The following is a 19,858-nucleotide window of genomic DNA, read 5'->3' as shown; positions in this document are numbered from 1 at the left end:
CTAGTCCTTGTGCGGTGGAGGTTTCTCCCCATTCTCTTTTTCCCCTCCCAGATGACTCCAGTCTCCTGGAAGGGAGACGCCAGGAGGAAGGTCTTAGCCTTTTCTCATCCCTCGTCAGCTCGAAAATCTCAGGCCCGGAGCTGTGCTCGCTGCCCTCCTGGCCAGGCCGCTGAGCACGCAGAGAGGCGGCCACAGGGCGGCAGATGCAATGCCGGGGAAATGAGGATGGAGTGAGGACTTCCTTCTTCCAGACACGCAGTTTCTCCCGGTCCGATTTGGCCCCATCAAAAAAGACCAGTTTCCCCACGTTTCGGACCCTGGGCACTGGCGCATGCACGAACCCCTCTTCCTTCCCCCTCTTCCTTCCGTGCAGCCGACCTGATTCCTCTAGGGAAGAGCTGCCGAGGCCCATCAGCAAAATTCACATCCCCAGTGCCCTGCCACTCGAGGATCACTAGGAACCTAGGGGTTATCAGGACCCCGGCGAGGACCCAGGCAATCTAGGCGCCCAGCCTCCTCGTGTACCACCGCGGTTCTGTGCGCCTTTAAGGCTCCCCGCCGCACACGCAGCTCAGGCACCCCTTTCTTAACCCTACTCAGACTAACTGGCTGCAGAGCTCCGCTCCCAGCCTGGGTCCCCGGGACCGGCGGGAGGCTCGGGTGCAAAGCTTCAGATCTAAATCCAGCCTCGGCGAGAGCTGCTCTCCAGGAGCCGACGGAGGACTTGGTGAGGAGAATGCTTAGGACTCGCAGCAGCCGAAGGCGCTGGGCAGCGGCTTCTAGTTGGGTTTAATCTGCCGGCACTTCGCAGCTCACATGGAAAACTGTACTGGCCTGGCAAGGCTCTGGACCCGCGGAGCAATCTCTGTGCCCGCTCTTCCGCATATTCATCAAATCACGAGATTAGAAGAGGTGGACTGCCTGCTGGACCCTGGACCACAGGTTCCTGATGCAGCTGGCCTGGCTCAACCATGGCCCGCTCATTAACTCAGGGGTTAACTAAAACTGAAGGCCAGGATGTGGTCCAAGGCTTTCCTTGAAGACCCGCGGCAGCCCTCCTGCTTCCTCGCATCCACCAGCTGGATGCGCCGCCGCCTCTCCCGCACCGACTCTGTCTAAGCCTCCGTCCCTCCTGCATCTTCACGGGCTCTGCGCTGGTCCTCGAGTCCCCACCACCGCCGAGCCAGGCGAAAGGAGTTATTATAAAATCTACGCCGGCTCTGGTGGCAGGGGCAGAGCAGCTGCGGGAGGCTTAGGCCACCGCGGAGTGGCTGTGAGCCGCAGTGTTCGGGCTCCCCAGGCAAACCGAGGTCGAAATTATACCGCGCGGTGCTGCCTTCTCTCGCAACAGTCGAGAGGCCAAGGCGGCCCAGTTCAAGGTCACTGCCTAGTTTGAACAAAACGGTTCTGCTGCCTATGCACATGAGGCAGGGCCTGGGTCTCTGAAGGGAGGTGAGCAGGAGCTGGGCTGGGCGGGAGAGGCGAGACGAAAAGCGGCGGGTGGGGAAGGTCTGGGCCCCAGCCCGACCCCTCGGCTCTCTCTCCCCTTTAGGGCATCTTAGGCTTGGGGCAGGATTTTGTCGGGTTCAGCCAAGGCTGACGGGTGGAGGTAGGGGGCTCAGACTCCTCGTTCTTCGCTTCACCAGCTCATCCAGGGGTCCGAGCCCACCTGGCTCCCAGGCCTCCTTACGGGTGCCTAGGACTTAAGGAGAAGATGAGGAGGTCCCTTCCCCCGTGCTGCCTTCCAGGGCTCTGCAGCCTGGAGGAGCGGGGTGTGAGAGGGACCTTGGGTGAAGGGGCCTAGTCAGGCTCTCAGGCTCACACAAGCAGCCTGGGGTCAGCAGCGTCCTAACCTCCTCCAAGCATTAAGTGGCTCCACTTGTCCCCCTCCCACCACAAGATCCCAGCCCGATTGCTACTCAGGAAATGGGGAAGGGATAGGGGTGGTCCCAGGCAGGAACATCTGGGAGACCATCCCTCCACCCCTCACCTGAGCATCCCTAAGTGAGCCATCTTCCCCCATTTTCACTGTCCTTTCGGCGCACTAATAGTTAAATAATTTCGGGGTTCTGAAATTTTCCCCCTCGCCAGCAGAGGATCTCTTCCACCTAGTGAATTACTGAGTATCAGGAAAGGTGTGGGGACCAAGTTATAAAAAAAAAAAAAAAGCACCTTCTCCACAAACACCACACCTACAGTCTCCAGCAAAGTATGGGGAGCCCAGGGCCTGGTCTCCGTGGACCTCGAAGCTCAGTATGGGGTGAGGACTACCCAGAGTGCCCTCTGCCCCACAGCCAGCCGCTCCCTGTGACCATGGCCTCTGACCAGGCCTAGCTCTGGGGAGGGGCTGAGCTCTGCCTGGGGTCTGATCTGCCCAGCTACCCAACTACTACCCAAATCCAAGCCTCCAGTTCGGGGCGGGGGCGGGTGTGGCGCTGGGCAGGGGCGGATTGGGGTAAGGGCAACGGGCCCGGGAGGCTGGTGGGGGTGGGAGGATGCGCTATCCCCGAGGCTGTCTGGGCTGGAAGAGCGGGGGTCCACTTACCTTTGGAGACGGAAGAGGTTCAGAAGGGTGCGGGGCGGGGGTTCTCAGCCTCTAGAAACCCTCTGGGTGCCCCCTCCCAAGGCGGCCCGCAAGCCCAGCCGAGGTATCTGAGGAGGGCGGGGCGGAAGAGGCGGAGGCTGCAGCCAGCGGTAGGCGCGCGGGAGCCGAGTTGCAGAGCATCTCTGGAGAGGCCGCCTTTTATGGGCGTTATTAGCGCCCCTGTCTAGACTGGAGACGACACCTCTGTGTGTAAACAGAGGCGGCGGGCTCTGGCGGGAAGGGGGATGGCGCGTCAAGGGGGCGAGTGGCCCTCCCCTTCTCTGGCCACCGGAAGATCAAGGCCTTTTCCACCCTCCCCCCTTCCCTGTGCTCCCTGTGATGTCAAGGTCAGAAAGACCTAGTCACGGTCAAGGCTAAAAGAGGAAGAGCCTGGTTGGTTGCGAAAAGGCTCTGGCCCCCTCCTCCTCCCAGAAGCCCCTGGCTCCCCAGGGCCCCTCAATCCTCCACCAGCGCGGGTCTAGATACACATCTGCCTGATCCGGCACTTGGAGTTTTTTGAGGAGTGGGCTCCTGACACCATCCAAGTCAGACCCAGGTGGATCCTAGGGTGGGGAGTTCTCTTCTGAACAGAGGGGGCTGCTGCAGGGTCCCCAGCTTCAATCCTCTGAGAGATGGAGAGTGTCCCAGGGGCTGCCCCCGCCTTATACCCACACGGGGCCTGCTGACCGAGCCGCCTGTCGAAAAGCCTCAGGAGCAGATGGTCTGGAGACAGTCCTGGAGGGATCTCCCGAGAACTGCTGGCCTTGCTCCCTCAGGTGGGTTCCTAGCTGTGGGACTGACTACCGGCCAAAAGGCCCATTCTGCTGGCCCTAGGTCTGAGGACTAAGATGTGGGTGGGGAAGGGGTTTTCTCCCCAAGCTCAGGAAAAGATCTAACTGAGCCCTCCCTGGCAGCCTGGTATAGAGCCCTCCAGACCGAGAGTCCTGTGAGGCTCCAGCTCACCCGGGTCCCCCCAGCCCTTGCCACGGGGAGCCACAAGGAGCCGGGGATGTCATCGGATTATGAGAAAGATAGCAGGAACCTCAGTCCCAGAGAAGAGCTGTCCATTTCCCGGGGATGCCTCTATACTCAAAATCCTTCAGACATTTTCTATCCCCTTGCACCCGCATATTTATTGCATCCTCACTCTCACACAGACACTAGAGGACTGGCCTTGGAAAGAAAGGCTTTCTATAGATTTGCATAAAGAAAAGAAAACACACTCTGTGCCCTGAGATTAGTGCCGGCTGACAACATTGCTACACGTGCACACACACAGGCAGAAAAGGCTGAGGAAATTCTGCACTGGTCAGAGGCTCTACACACACACATACACACAAACACACGTATACACACACCTTCACAGGAATGCCTCACAGAGTTCCCCAATGAGAATGCCGACTCTCGGAGGAAGGAAAGGTAAGGAACCAACACAATCAGGGAAAGAATCATACTTTTTCCCAACTCTGGGAAGTGTGTGTCTCCCCAGAACACATACTCACACAATACCTGTCTCACCTAGGAGTTTCCATTCTCATGCTTACTTTTATGGAAGAGGCATCTCCAAAATTGATCCAGGAATATTTGATCCAGTGCATGGGAGGCATCTTAAACACCCTGTGGCACACTGGGGCTCACAGGGACTCAGAGGGACCGCAGTGCTTGCTTGGGTCACTGGTGTCCCAGTGCAACCCCAGTGAGCCCGCGCAAGCTTTCTTCTCTTTTCCATCGCCCCCTTCTGGGGCCTTAGGGCGTATCCCTCCATGTGGGAAGACTCGCTCATTTGCCCTCATGTGGATTTGTGTGCAGAAGTGGAAGGATGCCTCGGAGAACTATAGAATTCTCTTTCCCCACTGAGTCTCCAGCTTCCACTGACTCTACAGCTGTGTCATGGGACTACCCAATGTACCCCCAAGTCAAGAGGGGTGGGGGTATCAAGGGAGCCCCAGGTCTCTTGTCTACTCAGTTCCTTTTTCTGACCAAACACACACATTTAATTTTCAATTCTTCCCATCTCAGGAGAGACTCAGGGGTTTTGGAGAGAGGTTAAGGTGGTGAGTGGGGAGAGAAAGGAGAGATGGAATTAAGAATGAACATTATTCCTGGGAGATTCATCTATTCCCTCCTAGATCTGTACTGCCCAGCGTGGGATTCTTTGGTGGTTAACCCAGAGTTGAAATGGAGTAGAAAAGGACTGGCAGCAGTATCAGTAGCGGAGCCTCCACAGAGGGTGAATTCCTCAGGCTCTTTGTCTCTCAGATTCGGGGTGTGTGTGTGTGTGTGTGTGTGTGTGTAGCACACACACACACCCCTGAAACATTTATTTAAATAAAATTTTAAGAACTTCAGCCATCAGGCAAAGTGAGATCAGAGAACTCTGATTTCCAACCCAATGCCTCCAGTCTTTCTGTGTCTCAGGAGTGGAAAAAATATTATATATAAATAAAAATTGCTGCAGTAAAGATTTAATCTGAGATAACATTGTTTTAGGCTATATCGCTTTTTAAAAGTCTCTTAACCTGACAACTTAACGATCTCATTAACTCAGCCAGATAGGGAGATAGGCACAGACGGACGCGGCAGGGAAAACAAATTAGTGGCAGAGTCTACAGGGCTCCTGATTGCCTGGAAGACTGGGGTTCCTGAGAATGCTGGAGAATACAAGTGAGATTGGCTTAGAGGACTGGGGGCCCATGGGGTCCTAGTAGCCCGACCTCTTGCATAGGTTGGTGGAGAGGAAAAGGGAGCAGCTTGGGAATGCGGAGCTTGCAGCGGCCTCCCAGCAGGGCAGACTGAGGGGACCCCTTCCCAGCTCCAGCTCTGAACTGTCTGGAGGGATTTGGGACCCTCTGGGGGCAGTAGAGCCTCAGGGGCCTAAGATTAGCGCCCCACTGCCGCCACGCTGCCACCACCACAGCATCCAGTCGCCAGCTGGGACACCGCTTTCTCAGCACAGAGATCCATCTCTGAGCTCTGACTATTAACGGAAGTGAACCCACTCACTTGCTCCCAGGCCTTTTCAGTCGCTGATCACATCCTTCTCTCCCAACCGTACTCATCTATTTGGGGCATCAGGATGGGAAAGAGTTTTCTTCTGTCTAGATCGTATCAACAATCTGAAAACCTCACTTAAAAAACTTACGTGGAGCAGAATATAAATTTGGGATCTATCCAGCTGGGGGTGTTCTCTCTACTCTTCCCCCTGCCCATTCTGGCTGAGTCAGGGCAACAGAGCCTACCCCAAGAGCCAGTGGATAGAAGGAGTTTCAGAAGGAATCTGAGCGATAAAATCAAGGCAAAAAAAAAAAAAAAGATTTTATTTTAAAAACAGGTTTGTGGTATTTTTTTCCTTTTTGCATTCAGTACATTGTCATTCAGACATCACAATACTATATACAGATACACAACATTTTTAAAAAGCCTGTTTTGGATGAACACTTCAAAAGAACACGCTTTTGTAATGCACCAGTGGGAAGGGAGAAGGTGAGCCCCCATCCCCCAGCACCAAGTTGGCCTTTGAGGAGGGAAATGTCAGGCAGCGTCTACGTTAGCTGGCTAATTGGGAGCCAGCTATCTTGGCCTCCTGGAAGAAAAACTGCTGTCCTCAGGACAATGAGTAAAAGTGAAAATGTGAGGCCTTCTCAGCTACTGCCTTGATGGAGAAGCAACTGGAGAGGGAATCTGCTGGGGGACCCGCTCTCCATCCCCTTGGAAGAGAAGCTTGTCCGTTCCCTAGAAAAAAGTTCTGCTTCTGTGCATGGGCTGACCCTCAGTCTCGCCACAGAGGGAGAAGGAGAGAAGACAGATTTAGCAGCATGGTGGGAGTTTCTGTCTTCCCTGGATTTCTGCATGTTGATTGAGAAGCAGAACAGAGGAGGCCATGGGGGCAAAGGTGGCTCCTCAGAAACTCAGTTCCTTGGTCCAGGTGGGGGAGAAGGGTAGGTGTCTCCTCATCCAATTCCAGCTTTTGTTGAAACAGGAAAGAAAAAACCTAAGCGCTGTCTGTACTCCAATCACGATGCCAGGTCCCTAACACTTATCATTAATATTAATGTGACTTCTAAAATATGCACAGAAAAATCTTAACTGGGAAACCTTGCCTAACTGAAGAGTGCCAGAGGGACAGGGAACGGGAGGAAGGACTGGACGGAAAGTAGGAGCTCGCCAGGTCCTGCTCGGGGTTGCACCGTCAGGGGGGTCATCTACCTGCCCGGGCAAAGGATGAGGCAAAAATGGGGTCATTCGGGGTTCCCCAACTCTGCTTTGGCTGGAATGATTGGGCTCTTGGCTGCCACTCGGCGCTCTGGCAAGGCGAGGGGCAACGGCCAGAGGGAGTGGAGGCAGGCTGCCTTCCTCCCACGCCCGCCTGGACCCACCTCCAAAGCCGCTGAGGCGGGGTAGGTGCCATCTGCATAGCGGTGAGGGTTGAGGATGGGGTGGGGAGTAGAAGGCAGCAGAGCACACCCTTTGATACCCTCTGCCTCCCAGCGGAGTGGTTCCTCTTTCTGGCTAACATTAAATATTTGTCTGTACCCGAAAAGCGTCCTTCGGTGTGTTCGGATATGGTACAAATCGGCGACATAAATAGACGGGGCGGGCAGCTGGGTGGGCGGTCAGGTAGAGTGAAGATGAGGCGCTTTTGATTTGCTGACCACCTTCTTCTCTTTGACCCGCCGGTTCTGGAACCAGATGGTGACCTGGCGCTCCGAGAGGTTCGTGGTAGCCGAGATGCGCCGGCGCTTCTCTTTGGTGATGAACTTGCTGGCCGCATACTCCTTCTCCAGCTCCTTCAGCTGCACCTTGGTGTAGGGCACGCGTTTCTTGCGCCCGCGGCGGTAGCTGTTGACCTCGGGCTGTAGGGGGACCACGTCTGGGGGGAGAGAGAAGGCGGGCGGCAGGAAGTGAGTCGCATGGTTGGACCCAGGACCCTGCGAGGGGCCTCAAGTCCGCGCGGCTGCGGAGGCGCAGGTTCCGGCAGGGACTCAAAGGGAGCTGACGGATTGTCCCCAAATCTTTTGCACCTCTGTTATTAGCAAGGCCTCGACTTAGGTGAGGACCCTGGGGTATTGCCTCTGGCGCAAACTTTAAAGGAGGGGGCGCCCAAAACTCAGTAACCAAGATGAATGATATTTTAATGCAATGTTTTAAAATATATAAATGAATGCCCAGGAATCCATGATGAACAAAATATGAAAATTTTAAATAAATACGGGACCAGTATTACTGATTTTTCCTTTTGCCTCAGCTTCCAGTGTGGCTCTACACAGCACTCCTTATTAGCATCCTTGTTCCCTTAGAGGGGTCCCTCCAAATTGCACCCTGGTCTGCTAGCCTGCAGGATCGCAGGTATTCAGGAAAATCCCTCTTTCCTGCAGGTAGGTCATTTGGGCATGGGTCAGTTTATACTCTGCCCCATTATCAGAGGAAGGTGTTCTTTTGTATGTTTGAGGGGGGGCATGGTGGGCAGGGAGACAGTTTCAGTGGGCACAGACCCCCAAGTGGGGCCTCTTGCCTTTGGTCACTGGCTCTGCACTAGGAATCTGAGGCCAGCACCGACAGCTAGAGAGAAGAAAAGTGGCCAGGTGAAGCCAGACTGCCTGGGAGCCAATCTCTAGGAGTCCAGTGTTGTGAGCCACTTAGTAACATCCAAGGTGGGAAGTCCTAGCACTGAGATGTAGGGAATCAGGTCCCTAGAAGTGGAGGGTCCACGCCCAGGTGTGTGCCCACCAGAGGAGACACCAAGAGAGCCCTTCTTCGGTTGAAACCAGCTGTTCACGTAAGTCTTAAAAAAAAAAAAAGAAATCAGTGGCCCTCCCTTGCCCCCATAAATGTCCACTCAGCAAAACAGCAAATCCTGCTCCCATGTGCTATCTCTGTCATTCCTCTGAGGCTGAAGGAGACCGTCCCCACCCCATGCGGGAACCCTAATCCTAAATACCTTGTCATCCCACCACTAGTTCAATTTCTTCATGCTCTGAGAATGTCACAGGTAATACGTGTCGCTTATATCCCCCCTTCCACTCCACCCTCACCTCTGTCAATAAAAAGATCATAGCAACACTTTCAAGGCGAAGTGGGGAACTAGGGAAATTATCTGAGTAACTCACCCTTCAATTTTTAAAAACGTAATTGGCAGACTTCTTCATGCAGGATTTAATGAGTAGGACTGAATATTTGAGATTTCCCCTTCATTCTTACTGCCCTTTGGGAGTGTAGACACAGTCTAGAATAAGGACACAAAGCTCTTTCTGAAATGCGCGTTCTCACTACCCCCCCACCCCGCCCTCATGAAACACCTTCCTTATACCCATTCTCATCGGGTCTGCTCTCTCTCAGGGACCCTTGTCTACACAGGATGGGGAGAGAAGAGGTCACCATCAAATGCAGGGGGGGAGTAAAGTACACAGAAAGAATATGGGAGCGAGGGGGTTCCAATGGCCTGGTTTGGCTGTCTTCATGACGACAATTTTTCAGGAAAATTGTTGGACTTGTCACTTTTCTCTGCCTATATAGGAATAGGCCAAGTTTTTTTTTTTTTAATCTGCAAAACAAAACAACTTCACTTTAGCAGAGCAGATCCTTTATGTTAAAAAGGATTTTTTTTTTTTGCACAAGATCATTTTTAAAAGTCTCACAGCTCCTAAATGTGTGTCTTACTCTCACAGATGTAACTATGATTTGAGAAACTGATGATTCTGCAATAGGAGTAAAACAGAGAGGGTCAGTAATGATACCGTGAGGCTTTTCTTTTAATCCTCGGAACATTTTTTCCAGCCTTATTTTATTAAACCCATTTTACAAGATAAGGAATCTGAGGCTCAGAGTAGGTAAAAGAACTTAAGTGGCAGAGCCAGATTTTAAACCCAGATTTTTGGACTCAACATAATGACACAGTGAGTTCTAAAATGGAAACAGACCACTTGGTACAATTTAGCTTTAAAATACCTCCTTTTTCCTGGAGAGCAAATGGGATAAAAGTGGGTTTGGGTTCCTGAATTAACCAGATACTCATCCCTGATTTTTTTAAACTTCACTTTCTGGAAATGCCCACAGTTATCTACCCAATTTTGGGTCTCCTAAACCCCAACTATAAATTTCCAATGAGGCTTAATCAACAAACCCTAAAAAAGCAGTTTAAAAAAAGCAGATAACTGGTCTAAATTGGTTATTTTTCTCTACAGAATGCCAAGAGTTGATTTGGCCAAGTTTTTCATGGATCAGACCTAACGGCTGGTTGTTTCGGCCAACTGGGGGAATACCTTCAGTCTTGCCTTCTGAAAGAAGCCCCCTTTCATTGTCTGCTGTCTTGTCTGGAAAGGAAGTGGGATCTGCAGATGTGGAAACATCTGGAAGCTTAGGCCTCGAGTTGTGTCTATGCTGCCTAAAGTAAGTAGAGGACTTGGTGATTAATTTTACAATCAACCTTTCCCTAATCTCCCTTCAGAGCGTGTGGGCGTGCACGCACACACACACACACACACACACACACACACACACACCACTTCATACCTGGGAACCTAATAGACACTTTTGAGGAGCAGATAAAAATCAGATCAATGCTCAGCCATAGCTCTCTCTTGGGGTCCTGTGTACATGTTCCTACTGCCCACTGGCTCTTGACCCACCCACTCCCAAAACAGGGCTCTGGTCCTCCGAAGAGGTCCTTGTTCAGCTAGAAATCCTAGCCACTCTTCTCAAGCAAATTCCAAAGACTTGTCAGTAGAGACTTCCAGTATGGCCCAAAGAGCCCATTATCTCCTTCCCTCTCTTACTGTCTCCTCCTATCCTATCTGTCTCTGTCTCTCCCTGTCTCCCCCACCCCGCCCCCCTCCTCTCTGCTTCTCTCTTGGAATTCCTGCTGATTCTCTCTTGGAATTTCTGCCTCTCTCTGTCAAAATTAAAAACTGTCTATACGCACTATAGGAAGAAAAAAAAAAGAGCAAAGAAGCAAGGGTCTAGATAATTGGGTGAAGGAAGAAGCCACAACTCATCTGGGCCCTAATTATCTGGATCTTTCTGAACAATTGCCTTCATCTCCCACGCCAGCCCAGACTGCCATAGATGAGGTCTCTCAGAGCCAGAGGCACTGAAAAGAGACAGTAGTGTTTATGCCTAGATGCTGCCGAACAAACCATAATTGCATAGACAGAGTTATCTGGAAATCTCACTACTTTAAAGGAGCTCTGTGTGGGTAGAAAGATGGAGGGTGTCTGAGCATCATTTCTTATTCATCTGCCTTTTGCCTGGACCTCTGCACTCACTGAGATACACCAGCCCGATTCTCTTTCCGCACCGGGAGTGTGTGAGCACATAGCAGTTGAGATACGCTGGGTTTTTATATCCACTTCCATGCCATAATTTGCAAGTATATTAAATCTCAATTGGGCTATATATTTTTTTATGTCAAAGATATTTTTCTCTAGGAGGCTGTGATAAAAAAGTGCTTACTTTTAGTTTTTTTTTTTCTGGGAATCTTTAAGATGTTTATTTTGCTCAGAGATATTTCTGAGCATCTCTCCAATCTCTCACTCCCACCTTGCTCCACATGCATACACAGCAATGCCAGAGCAGCTCCCTCTCATCCCCTCTTCACACTAAACCCACCGCCCACTGCTCTAGACTTGTGCCTCTGCCCACAGTGGGCTTGGTGGGCATCTGCCCCTCTGCCCTTCAGCCCCTTAGCATGGCCTGTTGGCTACCAGCTACTGATGCTCCAGGAATTCCTGCTAAACCCCCATCTCCTAAGCAGCTTCCCATCTGGGTGGGATGGGAAATTAAAGGGCCATATCTCCACAACACACTATTGTACACCTACATGTGAGCTGCCTATCTTCTGGAAAAGTGTTATTATGTGTTTCATATTAGGTGGTTAATAACAGAAATCATATTATATAAAAATATAGTCAATGCAGAGTAGGTAACACATGACACCATGGACTACAATTCTATCAACCTAAATCTTCTGGCAGCCAGAAACTGGGTGTCTAGCGTGGGTCCCACCTTGGTCAGTTGTATTATACTAAGTCATCTTATAATATTTACAAGAATGTTATTTGCTACACTTTTTAATATCATTCAGTAATTGTTTCTAACCATCTGTCCTTGCCCCCATCCCGGATGCAGAGGAATTTCAGGCCCACCCTTAGGAGGTCTTCAGGTCTACACTTCCCAATGAAGATGTCCCTGGGTCCACATGTAGAGTTGGGGAGGGGGGGGCTCTGGGCAGTGTGGGGAGCCATATATGGCTGTTCGGGGCCCCCAGGACCCCTGTAGGCATCAGAACGGAGCCAGTCAGCCCTCTCCCACTGAGCTCTGCTCATATATAGCAAGAGCAGACTCAAGCTCTGGATTCACTAGACCCTGAATCCTGATTTCTCAGCACAAAGCTGAATACGAAGCTCCTGATGTGGTTTTGAGAAACCTGGAACTGGTCTTTTCCCCTGTGGGGGGGGCGGGGGTGGTTTGCAGGATCCCTTCCTGTTCAGAGATAGCCTCAATTGGAAAGGGAACAGAACACCAGTAAATTCCAATCCCCCACCGCATATGGAGCCAGACAATACAGAGGGGTCCCCCGCCTGGGCCTGGACCTCAGATCCTTCCAAAGCAGGTCTCCCCCCCACCCTTATCCTCACTCCCCTCTAAGAGAAAGAGACACTGCCCTGTGTCTAAGGCGTGGGTAACTCTCGTTCTCCCCCGCATCTGGGGGAGCTGGTAGCGCGAACGCCCACAGGATCTGAGTTCAGTACACCAGAGAGGCAAAGAATTTGATAATCCAGGAGAGGGATGTGAATTCCCTTTTCTCCACACCCTCTCCAGAGATTTTAGCTCTCTTGTTTCTTTAACAATCAGGAAATTCGTGGCCAAATTCTTAAAATAAATCAAGAAAAGAAAAAAGAAAACATCCTACATTTCTGTAGATCCCGGCAAATTAGACCCCTATTTAAAAACAACAACAAAAACTGTCCAGTGCCTGCAGTGCCTGAATGATCTTGGACATTCAGGCAAACAAAATGTTTGGGGGGTTCTAATATTTTTCCCCAATTAATCGGTGGGTTGAGCGTTTTGTCCTAGTGGTTTTGGATTCCAAGGCACCCAAGGCCCACCCCACCCCTCATTCCTGGCCGGAAGCGGGCTTAGGAGGCCAAGAGCCGCGCGTGAGACTGGAGCCCGCTGGGGGAGGAGGAGACAAGCTCCCGACTGGAGCGGAGCCGGCGGCCGGGCGCTCGGGCGCCTGTGATTGCTTCACTCTCCGCCCGGCAGCTCCGGGGAACGTGTCGGAGCAGATTTCTTCCCCGGCGCATTCCTCAGCGCAGCTGGCCCGGCCGGCTCCATCGGCAGCCCAGCAGAGCCGGCGCGCCGGGGCCAGACGGCGGGGGTGGCTGGGGCGCGGAGCCCCGGGGCAGGCGGGGCTGGGACGGGTCCCTGGCGGCGGCGGCGGCGGCGGCGCTCGGGCCCTTCCTTACCTGGAAAGGGAGACTTCCAGAGGTGGGCGGACTGAGACTGCTCCTTGGAGCAGTACACCTGACTGTCCCAGCCGTTGGAGAGAGCCCAGTGCTGGTAGCCTTCGACGGGGATGAGCGCGTCGTGACGCGGCTCCGGGTGCCCGCTGATCCCAGGCACCACAGACACGTCCAGGTAGCCGGGCATCGCCTGGTAGGAGCTGGCGAAGCTGGGATAGAAGGCGAACTCCTTGGCCCTGGAGGACAGGTCGTCACCCGGCAGGGCGCCCGACGGCTCGGGGTACTTATCGCCCGGGTGGTAGGCGCAAGGCTTTTGCTGCAGGTTCACGTTGTGCGACAGGCGGCAGCCGTAGTAGCTGCCACCGAAAGGGTAGCCATAGCCCAGGGTGGCGCTGGACGAGGTGGGGGGCGCCGGCGGCGGGGCGCATTGGCGCGCCGCCTCCGGGGCCGGGATGTCCGTGTAGACGGCGCCCTGAGGGGCGCCCAGGGGAGCCGGCGGGCGGCCCAGCACGGGGTGCGGAAGCAGGTCGCGGCAGTGGCTGGCCGGGCAGCTGCTGCCCAGCCCGTCCATGCTCGGGGCTTTGCCGGGGCTCGCTCCGCTGCAGCCACCCCCCGCGCCGCCCGCGCCGCCGCCTCCCCCGCCGCCGCCGCCGCTGCCGCTCTCCGCCGCGCTGTCCTCATAGACGTACATAAGGCTCTCCGGCCAGCGAGGATGCAGGAGCAGCGAAGTCGTCATGACATGATCTGCTCGAGCTTTTTAAAAACTCCACTTGCCAGAGGCTGCGAGCTGGGGAGACACCTCGCTCCCTTTTCCCCTCCCCCATCCCTCCTCCCTTCTCTCTCTACCCCTCCCCTCCTCCTCCTGGTGCTTCCACCTCCCTCCCTACATGTCCTCTACGCATGCGGGGACATTTCATTAAGAAATCACCGGCTCCCGCCAGCCTCCCCTCTGCAACCCTCCCGCGCCCACGTGACGCCACCCGTGCACGTGATGCCTTGGCCGGGTCTTCTGGGGTTCCCACCCCTAGAGGTGGGGCGGGGCGAAAGGGAAGAGGTCTCTGCTGATTGGCTCTCAGGAGGGGCAAAGAGGAGGGAGCTGGGAGATTTAAAGGGACAGGGCAACGCCCCCTGGCCGGCCTCGGGGAGGGAGAATGAGGAGGGGGAGGCTGAATTTGGCCGACGCAAAGGGGTCTGGCAAGACCAGGACTTTTCCTGGGAGCCTCCCACTAGGCTTAGGAGACGTGTGGGGGAGACTGATTCCTACCCCAAAAGATTGCTGACTGGATTGGGGCTTGGAGCTAAGGGTCAGGGAGACACCGTATTTTTTTTTTCTTAATAAATAAAAAAACTGGAAAGCAGGCGGAAGCGCACCGGCAGGGCGTGGGGAGCCCTGGGTCTGGCCTTGGCTGACTCCCTGGGAGCTCCGGCTGGAAAGAACCCGACACCGAGCAGCAAGACTTTGATGCCGGGATTGTGTTTCCATTTCCGACTTTCAGCCACTTTCCCCAAAGCCCCAGTTGTCTAAGAGGGACCCTCTCTAGGCTCGTTGCCCGCAGGTCTTCCTCCAGCGGAGCAGAGAAGGCTAGGAGGATGTAATAGCCCCCAAACACAAACATCATCACACGGAGGGCGGGATGCTCTCAACGAAAAATTGAGATAGAATAAAGAAGAGAAATGGGGGCAATAGAATAGAGGGGTATTTCAACATACAATAGAAGTTAAAAGACTCGGAGTGAGATTTTTCAAAGAAAAGGGGGAGGAGGAGCAGGGATTCGGTCTAGGAAAGCTGAAAAGCTCTTCATGCGAACAAGAAGAGCACGCGCTCTCAGATCCGTGTACAAAAGGAAACGTGGGACGAGGGAGAGTCGGCAGCGCTGCCCCTTTGGAGGGACATTTCCCAGGCGCTACTCCGGGAGACCCCAGGAGGCCCGATCCGAGCCCGGCGGATCCGCCTCCGCCCTCGGCCGCCTGGGTTGAGCCGGCCATAGGCTGAGGGGCCAGGCAGAGCCGGGATCAACGCAGTTCCCAGCTGGATAACCCCAACTTTAGCTCCCATAGCATCCCCTCCTTTTAACGTGAAGTGTTTCGATGCTTTGAAACTACCCAATCTTTTCAAAGAAAAAATTAACACCAACTTACTAATTTTCTAAAAAAGCCCCCCTCTTCTCTCTTCCCAGTCTCCAGACTTGTCGGGCTTCCTGTGCTCAGTTTGGTGCCTCAGTAGAGGCACCCCTTTCCAGAGAGCATCTCCGTGGGATTGAGCCAAGTTCCCTTTCAGCACAGGGCCTCCCTGAGGAGAAGAGGTAATAAAGAGAGAGAGAAAAAAGGGGAGAGGGGCTACAGCATCTCCCTCTTTCCTGCCTCTGCCAAAGATTTTAAATGCTGGGTGCTCCTGTCCAGACCGCGGCCAGGAAATAGCCTCGGGCTAAGCCGAACCCGCTGCATCCCTTCAACTTGAGAGCAAATGGCCAGGTCTGTACTGAGATCTGGCCCACGGGCTGCCTCCCTTCTACCGGTATGGGCAAAGTGGTGTTGGACGATGGAGAGCGCCCTGGCGTGGGTGACTTAGGATAAGAGACGCAATCTTTATCAGAGTGCTCTTCATTCGGAAGGGTCACCTCAGAGTTCCAGAAAGCAGGCTTTGGGCTGGGCTGGCAGTAGGAGGAAAAATATATCAGGAAGCTTGGAACATGAGCAGGCTAGCTTGAGTGTGTGTTGAGGGCGATGATGGTGGAAGGAGGAGAGAGGAGTGGAGGGGAAGGTGGGTCTTGCTGGGAGCCAGCTCTTGGCTAGGAAACTGGCTTCTCTGCCTCCGGAGTCCCAAGGTCAAGGTAAAAGGAGGAAAGCAAACATGGCCTGGCTAGTCTAGACTGGGTCGTGTGACCTTGGCCCCCCCCCCCCCCGCGTCTGCCTGCGGCCTGCCTGGTGGGGGTAGGTGGGTGGAGAGGTCTGCCGTTTTTTCCCTCCGCAGGTGTAGGGGTGGTGCGGAGGCCCTAGCTTCCCCTCCTGTGCAGTGCGGGGTCCGGTTCCGCGTGGAGAACCTGGAGCAACGTGGACCGGGCTGAGTGGGGCAGCCGGGCGAAACAAAGGGCCTGAAATGGCCACCCCGTTCCTGGGGCTCCCTCCCGGGTCCGGGAATGGTCTAGCTCAACGCCAGATGCGTCTTCACGGGCCAGAACCCAAAGACGGGTCCCCCAGCCTTTGGGAGTAAGGGGCAGAACAGCAGAAAGGTTCTGGGTGCAGGCGGCCCAGCAATAAATAAAATCAATAGTAGGTTCTTTTCCAGATTTATATAAGGGCATTAACTATTCCTATTGCAATGAGATATAGATTTAACCCAGCAATTTTACAATTCCATTTATTAGGGGCTTTATGCGGCCAAAATTTAGCGACGAGCGGAAAGAGAGGGAAAAGTTCCCTTCGTCAAGGAGACCAGCCGAAGAAGATGTAGGCCCCCCAGAGACCTGAGAGAGTGGGAAGGCTGGAGGCGAAAGTTCAGGACTCAGGGCGTTGAAAGCGCCAGAGAAGGGTCTGCATGCTCTGAACGATTTCCCACTCTTTCGCTGGGTTCCCCAAGACCTTCCGCGCCTGAAACTGCCGACTCCAAGACTGGGGCGCACCCGGAGCAGGGAGGAAGGCGACGAGGCGAGAGCCTGCGGCCGGGCGCCTCAAAGTAGAGCCTTGTTGGTTAATTAACTTTAAGCCTGGGGTCGCTTCTTCCTCCTCCCCCGAAAAAAAAGATGTGGATCTCGCTGAGACGCAAATAAAACCAAATTAAACCCTCCAGGAGAATATGCACTACTGGAAACATAGTAATTACATCGCCGAAGCGATGAGGCGATCCCGCCCTAGAAAGCCAGGCGCTGAAACCCTCGGCTTCGGCGCTCACCCCCCGCCGCTGAGCCACACCTCGCCCCGCCGGGGGCTTCGCGGGTGGGCCGATGGAGCTGGACTGCGGACCTGGTCGAGAGGAAATCGGGAGGAATGAATAGGAATGTGACCCTTCGGTCTCTAGCTGTGATGATGTTGGTGTGTGCGGGAAAGGACGGAGCATTTCATCACACCAAAGGAAAATGGAAAACGGCCCCTCTAGCCCCGTCGAGAAGCCCCGGGCTGCGCTGTCCGCTCTTTTTTCAAAGGGACATTTGTGATGGCGAGGCCACGGGAGCCGCTCTGCTCTCAGCTTCCTCTATGGACTGAGTTCCCCGCTAAGTTCAACTCTGAAATTCTTGTTTTCAAAGACTCCAATATATAAAGGAGATATTCAATGGGCCGTCTCACTGGAAGTGTGTGTGTGTGTGTGTGTTTGCACGGTATACGTGTGCACACGACCGGCCTGTGGGTCTGTGATTGTGGGCAGGCTCCATGCACTGTTCCAGCACATGCCCTTGTGGATACGGCCCAAGTGTATTCATGAAAATACCCAGCCCTCGCCGAAATCCTCTCTATGCAAATAAAGATCTCTGCTGGTCTGTTTATTTCTCTGGATACACACTTGATTTATATGCTCATCCTGTTCTCTACTTAGACATCCCCAGGAAAATGAAGAGGCAGATGTCTGTGTCTTTCTAAAGTTGAGGGGTGAAATTCCTGGTCCGCTGTGTTAGAGACCAAGTCGGTGGGGTAAGCTAGCAGCATTTGCAGCAGGAGTTGCTGTACACACTCGAGGGCTGGGTGAAGCTTGAATTCCAGGCGAGGGAGAAGGGGATGAGAGAAATGAGGTTGGTGTGCCCCTTATTCAGTGCCCAGATTGCCTTCTTTGGAAAGCAAGCATAAGTTGATTTCCCTTCCTCCCCCTCTTTCCTCTGTTTCCTCCATATTGCCCAGGAAAAAAAAAAAAAGAGCTTGAAGCTCTGAAGCTCCTGCCCCCCCCCGCCCCCCGCTTTTTTTTTTATGGGAGAAATTCCAGTTTAAAAAAAGGAGGGGGTGGGTTGAGGCTGCAGGAGAACAAAGAGCCTTACCACCATGGGGTCTGGATTCTCGCCCAGACTTGGGGCCTTGGTGGGCGGGCATAGAGTTTGGGGGGCCCTTTCCTGTCCAGGATACAGGCTGCAGGCAGGATGGAAGAGATTTGTGGAGGATTGAGGACGTAGGGCTTGAGCTATCTAGGAAAAAAAGGGATGTTTGGGATAGAGAGGTCACTTACAGGAAGGGTTGGGAGTTCCGGGGTGGGGGGGTGGAACTATGAGAGAGCCCCCTGGGAGTGTGACTGAGCTGGGAGAGCCTTACACACTCAGAGGAGATTAATTCCTGTTGGGTCACAAAGGGTGATACTGGTGGGGAAGGAAAGAAAAGTGGCTGATCCTGGGGCTCCCTGGCCCTGCCCAGTCCCCTCCTCCCTCCTTTCCCTCCAGCTCCCTTGGCTCTAAGAGGTTGGGGGCGGCCCAAGGAGTGTGCAGATGCCACTCCCAGGCTCCTGGACCCCTCTGGAACCTGCTCCACTTTAATCTCTCCACCCCCACAGTGTGGACTCAGAGGAGGGCCACCCAGGCCTCTCCTCCCGGTCTGAGACTCACCTCCTGGACAGCAGCTGCCACCCTGGCATCTTCCACCTATATTGTTCTTCCTCCTTGGGCCCCCAGCTTGAGGAAGATGGGACCAGGATGGGCTGAGGCATCGCTTTGCTCCTAATTTCAGAGTTTTCTGCTGTCAAACCCAAACTTGCCTTCCTCCAGGCCCTATTCACTTCCCTCTCCTAGACGTCAGGGAAATCCAATCTCTTCTGCTGTCAATTTAGGACGGCAGTGTTGGCTGAGCGTTTGGGAAGTCCCATCAAACTTCCCTCTATAGTTCTGCAGGGATCCACTCGAGGGTCGGGGTTTAGGCTGCCATCACCAATCTTTTCCTGGATTCTCCTCCAGCCTGCCCCCAATCACACCTGTGGTGCTCTGTGTTTGAGTGGGGAGATCAGGTAGCTGCTTCCATGGGGAAGTCTCAGGAAGCCCCCTCCAGTGGCCTCCAGTGTCCCTACCTCGGCCCTCATTCTTCCATTGCTTCCATCACTGTCCTCTCAGCCCTGCCAAGCTCCTCACAGAGACCCTTCCCAACCCTCCTCATCCTCTCCTTCCCCAGACCCATCCCCTTTCTAATCCTCATCCCTCCTACTCCCTTTTCTTTTTCAGCAGCATCTCAGCCAGTCACTTGCCCTCCCCCCACCCCCAATGACAGAAGTTCCGGAAATAAACACAGAGTTAAGAAATTAACAAAATATATCTCTCGGCTTCTTGCCTCCCCAGAGCCCCTACACTTACCCCATCCCTGCAGTGGGAGAGGGCCCTCTGTTCCCCTCCCCTCACCCCAGACACCTCCTCCTTTTAGGAAGTCCTTCAAAAACAGACAAATAAAATCTCTCCTGGTTTTAGGGCCTGTCTGAGAGGGAAGTCCAAGTTCATTTTCAAGTTAGACAAGGGAGTTGAGGGGGGTTGGGGAAGAGGTGGAGGAGTGTTTGCAGGGGGCTGGATTTGGCTTCCTTTCAGAGATCTAACAACGGGCCCTTTTGGTCAGAAAGCCAACAAACCGAATGCTTGGAAAAGGTATTTATCACTTTCAATCATTTCCTCCATCTTTTAAAGTTTAAATGTGCTGCTCCTAGAAATGAGACAGATCAATCTCTTCTCTTCTCTTCCTTTCCCTTCCCTTCCCTTCCCTTGCCTTGCCGTCCCTTGCCTTCCCTTCCTTCCTTTCTCTCTCCCTCTCCCTCTCCCTCTCCCTCTCCCTCTCCCTCTCCCTCTCCCTCTCCCTCTCCCTCTCCCTCTCTCTCTCTCTCTCTCTCTTTCTGTGTGTCTCTTTAGGATTTCCAGTTACTTTAAAAGAA

At 53.7% G+C, this 19,858-nt stretch overlaps 1 protein-coding gene and 1 long non-coding RNA gene across 2 annotated transcripts; one reads left to right on the top strand and one right to left on the bottom strand.

The window, feature by feature from the left end:
• Positions 1-5,228: 5,228 nt before the first annotated feature.
• On the bottom strand, positions 5,229-13,950 carry HOXC13 (homeobox C13). Its single transcript, XM_022571463.2, has 2 exons — positions 13,048-13,950; positions 5,229-7,454 (listed from the first exon to the last, which is right to left on the bottom strand). Exons 1-2 carry the CDS (start codon positions 13,778-13,780, stop codon positions 7,198-7,200), a joined length of 990 nt encoding a protein of 329 aa, XP_022427171.1. The 5' UTR covers positions 13,781-13,950; the 3' UTR covers positions 5,229-7,197.
• Positions 13,234-18,745, top strand: LOC149748011 (uncharacterized). The gene is made up of 3 exons (XR_016394944.1): positions 13,234-13,324; positions 15,222-15,347; positions 16,410-18,745. It is a non-coding gene; the product is annotated as an uncharacterized LOC149748011 (long non-coding RNA).
• Positions 18,746-19,858: the final 1,113 nt, after the last annotated feature.

This window comes from Delphinapterus leucas, chromosome 11 (genome assembly GCF_059928025.1).
Source record: "Delphinapterus leucas isolate spDelLeu-1000000601 "Yukka" chromosome 11, BTC_Dleu_Yukka2, whole genome shotgun sequence".
In the NCBI taxonomy this organism is placed as follows: Eukaryota; Metazoa; Chordata; class Mammalia; order Artiodactyla; family Monodontidae; genus Delphinapterus; species Delphinapterus leucas.
This window is presented reverse-complemented; position numbering and strand designations above follow the sequence as displayed.